The following is a 12,311-nucleotide window of genomic DNA, read 5'->3' as shown; positions in this document are numbered from 1 at the left end:
GACTCATGCACAAGGACCCCGAGGTCCCTCTGCACCGTCGCCTGCTGCAGTTTTTCGCCACGTAAGTAATAGTCCTTCCTACCATTCTTCCTACCAAAGTGGACCACCTCACACTTGCCAACATTAAATTCCATTTGCCATTTCCTGGCCCATTCGCCCAGCCTATCTAGATCCTTCTGCAGACTCTCCACACCCTCCGCACAATTTGCCTTTCCCCCAATCTTGGTGTCATCAGCAAATTTCGACACCCTACACTCGGTTCCCTCCTCCAGATCATCTATATAAATGGTAAATAGCTGAGGCCCCAGCACCGACCCCTGGGGCACTCCACTAGTCACCAACCGCCAATCCGAATAGCACCCATTGACCCCCACTCTCTGCCTCCTATTTGACAACCAATCCTCTATCCACGCTAACACCCTACCCCCAACTCCATGTCCTCTGACCTTCTGCAGTAACCTCTTGTGAGGTACCTTATCAAACGCCTTCTGAAAATCCAGAAAGACCACATCCACCGGCTCTCCTCTATCCACCGCCCTAGACACATCCTCATAGAACTCCAGTAAATTTGTCAGACACGACTTCCCTTTAATGAAACCGTGTTGCGTCTGCTCTATCAAGCAATTCCCTTCAAGATGCCTCGCAATTTCCTCCTTAATGACGGATTCTAACATTTTACCTACCACAGACGTTAAACTAACCGGCCTGTAATTCCCCGCCTTTTGCCTGGCACCCTTCTTAAACAACGGCGTAACATTAGCCGTTTTCCAATCCTCCGGCACTTCCCCGGAATCCAGCGACGTCTGGAAAATAACCACCAAGGCATCCACTATCACCTCCGCCATTTCTTTCAGAACCCTCGGATGCATTCCATCCGGTCCTGGGGACTTGTCCACAATCAGCCCCTCCAGTCTGTCGCGCACCACCTCTCTAGTAACAGTAATGTCATTAAGACCCTCCAGTCCTACCACCTTTCCATCGCTAACACCCGGCAAATTATTCACGTCCTCCTCCGTGAAGACAGAAACAAAAAAGTTATTCAAGACCTTAGCCATATCCCCATCCCCTACCACTAGGTCCCCTTTCTCATCCGCTAAGGGACCAACGTTCACCCTAGCCAGCCTCTTCCTTTTTATATATTTATAAAAACTCTTGCTATCCTTTTTTATATTAAGTGCTAGCCCAGCTTCATAGCTTCTTCTACCCTCCTTTATCAACTTTTTTGTCAATCTTTGTTGACATTTAAACCTTTCCCAATCCTCTTCTCGCCCACTGCTCTTAGCTACTCTAAATTCCTCCGCTTTTAATTTAACACTTTCCTTCACCTCCTTCGTTATCCACGGCTTATTACCTCTCTTCCTACTGTCCTTTTTGACCATCGGAATAAATTTCTGCTGAGCACCAAGAAAGATCTCCTTAAAGATCCTCCACTGCTCCTCAGCAGACCTACCTTCCAACGCACTCCCCCAGTCCACATTCGCCAATTCTTCTCTCATCCTACCATACTCCCCTCTATTCAAACAAAGGACACGTGTCCGGGAACCCACTTTCTCCTCCTCCATCTGCAACAGAAACTCCACCATACAATGATCACTCTCTCCAAGAGGATCCTTCACCTCAAGGTCCCTAATTCTACCCGCCTCATTACATAGCACCAGATCCAAGATAGCTCGCTCCCTCGTCGGCTCCAACACACACTGTTCCAGGAAACTATCCCGGCAGCATTCCAAGAACTCCTCCTCGAGCCCACCTCGTCCAACATGGGTCGACCAATCAATATGCAGATTGAAATCCCCCATAACTACTGCCGTCCCATTCCTGCACGCCGCACTTATTTGCGCGTTAACAGCCCGCCCCACCTCCAGATCATTATTCGGGGGCCTATAGACGACACCCACCAGCGTCTTCCTCCCTTTGCTGTTCCTAATCTCCACCCACAACGATTCCACTTTCTGCTCTTTGGCTCCGATATCATCCCTTGCTACCACCTTGATGCTGTCCTTAATCAGCAGAGCTACGCCACCCCCTCTTTCCTCCTGCCTATCCTTCCTAAACACTTCAAGAGAATCTTGAGCAATGACTCCCAAGTCCCTTTGTGGTACTGATTTCCTAAGCATCTCCCCATTTGGGAAATGGCCACCGGCAGGATCTTTCAATTTACATTCTTCGCCCACGCCTCCACCATCAGTTGGCTGAGGGTCGAATTCAGCGGGGCAGGAAGATCCCACCAGCAGGAAGAGCTGGAGAATTTCAGCCTGTGTGTAATCAGGCTAAGAAGTCTCACAACACCAGCTTAAAGTCCAACCAGCTGATTTGATAGTAAACCCACAAACTTTCGGAACCGCTGTTCCTTCGCCAGGTGTGTGGAAGGTTCCACACGAAGGAGCAATCAATCTAACCTGCACATCTCTGGATGTGTACAGAAACAGATTGTCTGAACATTATTGCATTGCTGCTTCTGGGAATTAGCTGTGCATAGGTAAGTTCAAAGTTTATTTATTCACATCACAAGTCGGCTCACATTCACACTGCAATGAAGTTACTGTGAAATTCCTCTAGTCCCCACACTCTGGTGCCTGTTCGGGTACACTGAGGTCGAATTTAGCATGGTCAATGCACTAACCAACGCGTTTTTCAGACTGTGGGAGGAAACCCACACAGACATGGGGACAATGTGCAAAATCCACATAGAAAGTGACCCCAAGCCGGGAATTGAACCCAGGACCCTGGCGATGGGAGGCAGTAATGCTAACCTCCGTGCCGACTGTGCTGCCCCTTTGCCAAAAGGTGAGCAAAATATAACCCATGGAATAAAAGTGACAGGAGTAATGTAGACACAGAATTGGCTGAGTGACAGGGAAGACAGTCATTATTAATGGATGCTTTCCGACTGGAGCAGAGTTTGTAGTGTAGTTCCCAAGGTCTGTGTTGAGACCCTTGCTCTTCCTGATATCTATCACTGACATAGACAGTCATAGAGGTTTACAGCATAGAAACAGGCCCTTTGGCCCAATTTGTCCACACCACCCCTTTTCTTTAAGCCCTAAAGCTAGTCCCAACTGCCTGCGCTTGGCCCATCTCCCTCGATACCCATCTTACCCATGTCACTGTCTACCACCTCGGGCAGCTTGTTTCAGACACTCACCGCCCTCTGTGTGAAAAAAAATTGCCCCTTTGTATCTCTCCCCTCTCACCTCAAACCTGTGCCCTCGAGTTTTAGACCACAAAAGTGATACAAGAGAAAGGTTTCTCAGGCAGCGAGTGGTGAAGAATCTGGAATGCTCTGCCTGACAGCACGGTGGAGGCAGGTTCAATCGGTGCATTCAAAAGAGATTTAGACGGTTATCTGAAAAGGGAGAATGTGTTGGGTGACAGGGAGGCGGCGTGAGAACAGCACAAAGAGCTGGTATGGATGTGATGGGCTGAATGGCTTCCCTCTGCACGACAATAGTTGTGTGACTGCAACATGGGCTCCAATACAGAAGTACTTCATTGGCTAGAAAGCATATCGAGATGTCTGGTCGTGTGTAAATGCGAGTCTTTGATTTTCCAGTTCAGTTTATCCCTGCGCCAATCATGATGCCTGCCTCAACTAAAACCATTCGCGCTGACAGAGTCCGGATCCTGCCATTCCCGTCCCATTCACGGATTTGTCCGGACGCCCTGTAAATGCGGCTGTTGTACCTGCTCCCACCACCTCCCCCAGGCAACTCATTCCAGACATTCACCACCCTCTGTGTAAAAAAAAAACTTACCCTGCACATATCTCCTTTTTTTTGTAACCACTAAGCTCGTCGCAATTCTCTGCATTTGGTCCATATCCCTCTGTACCCACCTGACCCACATAACTCTCCACGTTTTTTAAAAGACAAAATTGGACCTGCCTGGAACGGTATCTGACCTAGGAGCAAGAGCGAGTCAGACAACACTGACTTAAATCGTGCTCTGTCTGACCATTGGGATTGCCTCAGGTACCAAGAATTCTGCCCAGCTAACAAAACATTGTGGGGATGGGGCTGGCGGAGTAAAAGTCTCAATGTACCTGTCAACCTCTTCCAGTACTGGTGCAGGACAGAGCAAATACGTGTCTTCCACCACCAAAGGCTTCTGAACTAGAAGAGACAGAAAAAAAATGCCATTGAGTCCACGTGAGGAATGCCACAAACATTTCAGAAATTCAGATGCACACACACCGCAGGCCAGATCTTCACAAGCCAGTAACCTGGCTAAAATAGTTCAAATTTTGTCACAACACCCTTCCCACAAACAAGATTTGGTTTGCATTTAAACCCCAGTATCATTTTCCTTTTACGAAAGAGAAACATAATCTCCTTATTGCTGAAGAACCATCATATATTTTTCCTGCAATTATCCATCGCAGGCCACCGCCAAGCTCTTTGCTTGATGATGCGGAGATGCCGGCATTGGACTGGGGTGGGCACAGTAAGTAATCTCAGAAGACCAGGTTCAAGACCAACAGTTTTACGTGGTGGCACAAGTTTTTGGAGCACTGGCCCTTCATCACACTCATCCTTCATCACCTGATGAAGGGGCAATGTTTTGAAAGCTCGTACAACCAAATAAACCTGTTGGACTTTAACCTGGTGTTGTGAGACAACTCACTGTTGGATGTAAGATCCTGGTATAGTGGATCCAGTCAATTTGTCTTGTAGCTCTAAGTGGGTGGAATCTTCCAGCCTTGTCAGGAGGGGACGGGGTTAGAGAATGCAGTCAGCCATTTAGGGGAGGTGATTGCCATGTGGTATTATTGCTAGACCATGAATCCAGAAACTCAGCTAATGTTCTGGGGACCCGGGTTCGAATCCCACCCATGGCAGATGGTGGAATTCGAATTAAATCCAAAAAAGATCTGGAATTAGGAATCTACTGATGACCATGAAATCATTGATGGAAAAACCCATCTGATTCACTGACGTTCTTTCGGGAAGGAAATCTGCCGTCCTTACCTGGACTGGCCTGCATGTGCCTCCAGAGTCACCGTAACGTGGTTGACTCTCGACTGCCCTCTAAGGGCAACTAGGGATGGACAATAAATGCTGACCCAACCAGGTCAATGAATGAAATGAAAGAAAAGATCCATTGACTTCGGCGGGACTGGAAAATCCTGCCGGTGGGACAGGCTGTCAAATTTCATCCGATATACTGAGAATATGGTCCATTCTCATCCAAAAGAACCACCACTGGTGATGATGGCCAATTACTGCATCAATCAACACCTCAACATTTACTGAGAACAACACTGCAATTTTCAAAATCTCATCCTTCTTTTCAAATCGTAGAATCCCGACAGTGTGGAAGGAAGCCATTCGGCCCATGCCTCCAAGTCTCATCCCTCCCTACCTCAGCAATCTCCTCCAACACTACAACCCTCCGAGACGTCTGAGCTCCTCCAATCCTTGTCCTCTTGCATATCCCTGATTTTAATCGCTCTGCCACTGGCAGCTGAGCCTCCAACTGCCCGGGCCCTGAGCTCTGAAATTTACCCTACCAATCCACCTGACATCCCCCGAAGAGGAAGGAGCAATTTATCACATCGAATGGTCGTATTGAATGTGGAATAGAATAGAATACCCACAGTGCAGAAGGAGGCCATTCAGCCCATTCTCTCCTGCTCTCTTCTCCCTTTCAAGGCCAAATCTACCTCTTCCAACAAGCTTTCAGTCGCCTGCCCTAATACCTCATCGTGCACCTCAGTGTCAAATTCTGTCTGATTGCATTCCTCTGAAGCACATTGGGATCTTAACGTTACAATTACACAGCGAGATAATTGCAAGGCGTTGTTAAAGGTTTCCCTCATGGCCTCTGCATACAAAGTGATTGTAAAAACAGTACCGTCCTCCTTTTATCGACCCCAATGAGTTCACAATTCCCTGGTGCGAGGCATTAATTTGCTCCCCAACGGCTTTCACACCCAGGGTTCATTTGGAGTTATTCTCTGATGCCCCTGTGGAGATGTATTAGGTCAAGGTGAAGACAGCAGCCTACATGGTTTTATTTTCCTTTTTCCAGATCCTTGTACTCCATTCTTCTGGTGATACAGCAGAGTGAGTTGTGCTGTCGGGTGTTGCCCTGGTTTGAGTCCATGGAGATACAACACACAAAATATTTTAGCAGGCAAGCATTCTGCACTCAGCCAGGACGAACAATTGACAAGACGTCTCTGTTCTCGCCTGCGGGAGTCCTGTGTTCATTCAAGTTTAAATCTCATTCCCAGTGCATGTGAGGCCAGAGCAGAATCTGGCCTCAAATTGGCTTTCGTTCAAAATTCAGGATAGAGCTGACAGGATGTTTGTTGTGGAGGAATGGAAAATCAAACTGGTTTGTTTGGAAATGCACTCTTGATGCAGAGGGAACTGGATCTCCCCTCACCCGGAAACGCAGGAGATTGGGATTGGTGGCCTGAAATGACCCCGATGTCTCACCTGGAGCAACACAAATATCGGATGGAAAAGTACTTAAGCTGGCAAGTGGGCGAGGGTCATCGCTCATGAAAATGTCAGCCCTGAAACTCAACCTCCGGATGGTCTTCCACGCTTGTATCCTGCCTGAAATCAGTAGGGTCCAGCGGAGGCTTTCAGTCAGCCTGAGGTGTGTAAAATTCTGTAAAATTGGGGGCTTTAAGTCATCGCCCTCTTCAGCATTCCAGCTTTTGGAATGCTCTCCCTCATCAAATGTGATTCTATCCTTGGGAAAAGTTTGGGAGAAAGTGTGTCGCTCACTCAAGACCACATCGAACAGAGAATGGAATACCCACAGTGCAGAAGGAGGCCATTTGGCCCATTCGAACCTGCACCAACAACAATCCCACCCAGGCCCCATCTCTGTAACCCCGAGATATTTACCCCATAATCCACCTGACATCCCCCGAAGACAAAGGAGCAGGTCCAACAGCCTGATTGAGATCATTTCTCAGGCTGAATAAGGGTGAATGATTAGCTTTGCTTTTCAAACAGATGAACAATGGATACACGCACGCTTTTTTTGGACTGTGGGAAGGAAACCGGAGCACCTGGAGGAAACCCATGCAGACATGGGGAGAAAGTGCAAACTCCACACAGACAGCGATCCAAGCCAGGAATCGAACCCAGGTCCCTGGTGCTGTGAGGCAGCAGTGCTAACCACGGTGTCACCGTGCCACCCGTTGGCACGTGATTCCATTGTTGGAATAGCTTCAGGACAAAGTGTCTTGCTCACACGAGGTCGTAAGGAACAAAGAAAATTACAGCACCGGAACAGGCCATTCGGCCCTCCAATCCAACACTGACCATGCTGCCCATGTGAACTTAAACTCCTATCCTTTCGGGACCATGTCCCTTGATTCCCATCTCAATCATATATTTATCCAGACGCCCCTTAAAAGTCATGATCGTATCTGTTTCCACTACCCCCCTGGCGGCGAGTTCCAGGCACCCACCACCTTCTGTGTAAAAAAAAACTTGCCTCGTACATCTCCCTTAAACCTTGCCCCTCGCACCTTGAACCTGTGCCTCCTTGTAACTGACTGTTCCACCCCGGGAAAATGTTTCTGACTATCCACTTGGTCCATGCCCCTTATGATCTTGTAGAATTCTATTGGGTCACGTTGAACGCGATTCCCTCGTTGGAGAAGCTTCGGGAGAAGGTGCCTTGCTGACTCGAGATTTACCAGAATCTGAGTCAGAGATTATTTTACCCGCTGCTTCACACTTTTCTTTTATCGGGGGTGAGGAGGTTTCATCGGCAGTCAAGACTTGAACTTTGTTTGAAACATTGCAAACCCCTTTGACAAGACGCAACTCTTCCATCATGATTTAAACTTGAAGGTGAAAGTGCTTGCCAGCCCTATGGCTAAGGCTCCCACCCTGGGGCCCCCATGCCTGGTGAATGCTGCCTGGACAGCTTGCACGTTGTCAGGGTACGTTCCTCATGAACCTTCCGTTCAGTTTCTTCTTTCGGGAAACGTGGGCGTCACTGGCCAGCCCAGCATTTACTACCCATTGGCCACGAGAAGGTGGTGGTGAGCTGCCTTCTTGAACTGCTGCTCTCCATGCGGTGTAGGTACACCCTCAGTACTGTTAGGGAGGGAGTCCCAACATTTTGGCCCAGTGCCAGTGAAGGAACGTTCGATATATTTCCCAGTCAGGATGGTGAGTCATGAGGGGAACCTCCAGGGAGTGGTGTCCCCAGATATCTGCTGCCCTTGTCCTGCTAGGTGGCAGAGGTCACAAGCTTGGAAGGTGCTGTTAAGAACATCAGAACATAAGAAATAGGAGCAGGTGTAGGCCATCTAGCCCTTCGAGCCTGCCCCACCATTCAATAAGATCATGGCTGATCTGAAGTGGATCAGTTCCACTTTCCCGCTTTCTCCCCATAACCCTTCATTCCCTTGTCTATCAAAAACCAATCTACCCGTGACTCAAATATATTTAGCGAGGTAGCCTCCATCACTTCAACGGGCAGAGAATTCCAGAGATTCACCACCCTTTGAGTGAAGAAGTTCCTCCTCAAATCTGATCTAAACTGGCCCCGCCTTAATCTTGAGGCTGTGCCCTCTCGTCCTGCTATCCTTTCTAAGCGGGAAGAATCTCTCCATCTCTACCCTATCCATCCCCTTCATTATCTTATACGTCTCAATGAGATACCCCCTCATCCTTCTAAACTCTAATGAGTACAGGCCCAGTCTATTTAGTCTCTCTTCATAGTCCAACCCCCTCATCTCCAGTATCAGCCTCGTGAACCTCCTTTGCACTCCCTCCAAGGCCAAAATATCCTTCCCCAAGTGCGGCGACCAAAACTGCACACAGTACTCCAGCTGCGGCCTCACCAGTACCCTGTACAGTTGCAGCAAGTTGCAGCAGTTGAAGGCAATACCTTTGTGTTGTACATCCCATAATCATCATATAATTAATTACAAAGCGTATCTGACGTCCCTCAGCGCACATAGCAAAGACAATTGTCTTAAAGAACAACTTAGATTAATACAAGTACTACACAGGAGCGCTGTGACACAGAGCCACGTGGATTAGGGAGGGAATTCAAGAGCTTGGAACACAACAAGTGAAGGCACAGTTATCTGTGATGGTGCAACTAGGTATGTTTAAGAAGCCAGATTTCAAGGAATGAAGATGTCTTAGCGGGTTATGGGGCTGGGGGAGATTCCAAAATTAATTTAGCTCCCTCACTGGTCCAACATATGACTGCTGGCAGGAGTGTAAGTGTACTCAGTGGTCCCTGGAATTTCATCATGTGTGGTTGGACTGGGGTCAGATTTGGTTTGATTTATTGTCATCTGTTTTGGGACACAGTGAAAAGTATTGTTTCTTGCATGCTATACAGACGAAACAGATCTTTCATAGAGTATGTAGGGGGGAAGGAAAGGAGAGGGTGCAGAATGTAGTGTTACAGTCATTGTCGGGTGTTGAGAAAGGTCAACTTCCTTACGAGCTAAGTCCATTCAAAGTCTGATGGCAGCAGGGAAGAAACTGCTCTTGAATCAGTTGGTGCATGACTTCAGAGTTTTGCATCTTTTTTTTCTGATGGAAGAAGGTGGAAGAGAGAATGTCCGGGGTGTGTAGGGTCCTTGATTATGCTGGTTGCTTTTCCAAGGCAGCAGGAAGTGTAGACAGAGCCAATGGGTGAGAGGCTGGTTTGCATGATGGACTGGGCGACATGCGTAACCTTTTGTAGTTTCTTGCGGTCTTGGTCAGAGCAGGAGCCATACCAAGCAGTGAGATACACGTGGAAAGGACGGATTCTCTGGTGCTTCTGTAAACATTGATGAGAGTCGTGATGGACATGCTGAATTTCCTTAGTCTCCTGAGAAAGTGGGGCGGGGTGTGCAGATTCAGTGGGAGTTGGGGCTGAGGAGGTTGGGGGCGTATTATTTGTGCGGGGCAGATAAACCTGAGAGTCACTTTGAGCAGGAAAGGAAAGGAGGAAAGTTGGACTGAGGTTTGAAATGGTGAATTCAAACTACAATCAATGGACAAAATCTGAGCTGCACGCAATTGCAAAGCTTTGACAGCATTCTGCATGTTGCTTTTTTTCGGAATTGAGGGCGAAACTAACTTGCCGAATTTAAATGATAATTTACAGGATCTTGGCAGAAAGAGCCTACATTTCAATTTTCCCAGATATACTTACTGAGGGTCACGGTATCGTTAATCTTGAAGCTGCAGCGTACTTTATCCACACTCCGTGCGTGGGAGAACCCATTCCCCTTCACAACAACTTGAAACGTCTCTAAGAACGAGAAAATACGAGTTAGAAAGAGCACTGAATTCGAGTGGCGCGCGATCGATGAGAGTCGGGTCTGCCTGCTGCGTGTCTGGCAGGCCCCGAGGAGCCGCTAAGTGCCAGAACCTTTTTGAAACCGGCGGCGATAGCTCCGAGGATAGAACGTATTTCACACGTTAGAACACACACACGTGGGCGGTGCGTTAACACAATGGTTAGCACGACTGCTTCATAGCGCTAGGGACCTGGGTTCGATTCCCGGTCTTGGGTCACTGTCTGTGTGGAGTTTGCACATTCTCCCTGGGTCTGTGTAAATTTCCTCCGACAGTCCAAAGACGTGCTGGTTAGGTGCACTGACCTGAACACGGGCCAGATTGTGGAGACGAGAGAATTTTCACAGTAACTTCATTGCAGTGTTTAATGTACGCCTTTCTTGTGACGAATAAATCAACTTTATTTCTGAACCCTTCTGGCCCTTATCTGCAGGACAACCCTGCTGAGGTCCCTGCTGAGGATGAGCTGATGAAAAGTTTATTTATTTATTCGTCACAAGTAGGCTGACATTCACACTGCAATGAAATTACTGTGAAAATCCGCGAGTCGCCACGCCCCGGCGCCAGTTCGGGTACACTGAAGGAGAATTTTAGCATGACCAACGCGCGTGACAACCCGGAGGAAACTCACGCAGACACAAGGAGAATATGCAGATTCTGCACAGACAGTGACCCAAGCCAGAAATCGAACCCGGGTCCCTGGAGCTGTGAGGCAGCAGCGCTAACCACTGTGCCAACGTGCCCACCCTCGGAGCATTCCAGCGATGGAACCTGCTGAAATCATTGTGCTCAGTAATCCATCAAATAAACACCAAGTCAACCCATTCGCAGTTGCTTTGCATAATCTTCTCCTTGGAATGCACTATACCACCTAAGAGGCTCATGTCAGAGTATTTTGTAGATTAGATTTCTTGAAACATGGAAGATGACCCCAAACTCCTTTCTTTAACAATGCTGGGAAGTCGTAAACCCTTAATTAAAAGCAAGCTTTTGGAATTCCAGCCTTCCAAATCTTGTTCTTCTTTCTCTGTTTTCAATTGACTTTTGCAACCCGTTTGATGAGCGAACGGGGAAGAGCGTGGGTAAGATCCAGCTCCTGACATCATGCCTGCTAACTTTCAGATCACACGAGGACAGGGTGGGGGAATGACCTCATTAGCTAACGAGATTGGACTGCGAAAAGTCATGACACCGAATGTGTTAGAAGTTATGACTTCCATTCAGGAACGTGAGCCTAATTGTTCCCTTGAGCTTTTAAAGAATCACGGGCCAACTATCAGGATGAAGACACCCTATGTGAATGTGCACTGGCCTTCGAAGCATGCAATAATCTGTGAAGACAAAGAAAAGTCCTGCAGCAGAGAATAAATGGCACAAGTCAGTTATTTATTTCAGGACAACTCCAATAAGGTCACACAATCTGATTTCTGTCCCTTAGTGTTGGGGGTTAGTCGTGTAAATAAGTAGGTTTATGGGGATAGGGCTTGGGTGGGATTGTGGTCGGTGCAGACTTGATGAGTGACCTCCTTCTGCGCTGGTTCTATGATATAAATTCTGTGAAAAATCAGTTTAGTGTACGGTAGAGTCATTGACGGCGTATCTTCGGTCGCTCCGAGTTGCAATGTTCTTATGACTCATTATCAGTGCTTTCTATGTGATATTGCTGTGTTGAAGATACAAGCCCACCAAGTAATAGTAACTGCACTTTCAAGTTATGAACTGGACATTGATGTGCTTGGAGAAGTCTGAGGGGTGTGATTGGGAGCTATAGAAATCCAAGTCTTTGTGTTTCCCTCCTTCCGCCAAACATTGAGGATCTTGGAAGTGAATATTATCATCATATTCCATTTTTCTGGAGCAAGATTGAGCCAGTATGGAAAGGGAAAGCACTGAGTGTCATCCAGATGGTCTGCAGAGTCCCTCCTCTGTTGGAGAGGGGAAGGGAAGCCAGCAACTCTATCCTGGAAGGGATGGCCAGTGGGTTGGACGTCATTGCAAGAATCCCCCATCTCCATCACTTAA

At 47.8% G+C, this 12,311-nt stretch overlaps 1 protein-coding gene across 1 annotated transcript in view; it reads right to left on the bottom strand.

Moving 5' to 3' along the window:
• The window catches only part of LOC145361149 (anthrax toxin receptor 1-like), a 183,817-nt gene that overhangs the window by 111,891 nt on the left and 59,615 nt on the right, over positions 1-12,311 (bottom strand). Inside the window, exons 10-11 of the mRNA XM_080216766.1 lie at positions 10,144-10,242; positions 4,043-4,112 (exon numbers count right to left, since the gene is read on the bottom strand). Of these exons, the coding sequence (XP_080072892.1) occupies positions 4,043-4,112; positions 10,144-10,242 (169 nt within the window). The remainder of the gene's footprint in view (positions 1-4,042; positions 4,113-10,143; positions 10,243-12,311) is intronic.

This window comes from Carcharhinus amblyrhynchos, chromosome 34 (genome assembly GCF_965287045.1).
Source record: "Carcharhinus amblyrhynchos chromosome 34, sCarAmb.v2.hapA, whole genome shotgun sequence".
NCBI classification, from domain to species: Eukaryota; Metazoa; Chordata; class Chondrichthyes; order Carcharhiniformes; family Carcharhinidae; genus Carcharhinus; species Carcharhinus amblyrhynchos.
This window is presented reverse-complemented; position numbering and strand designations above follow the sequence as displayed.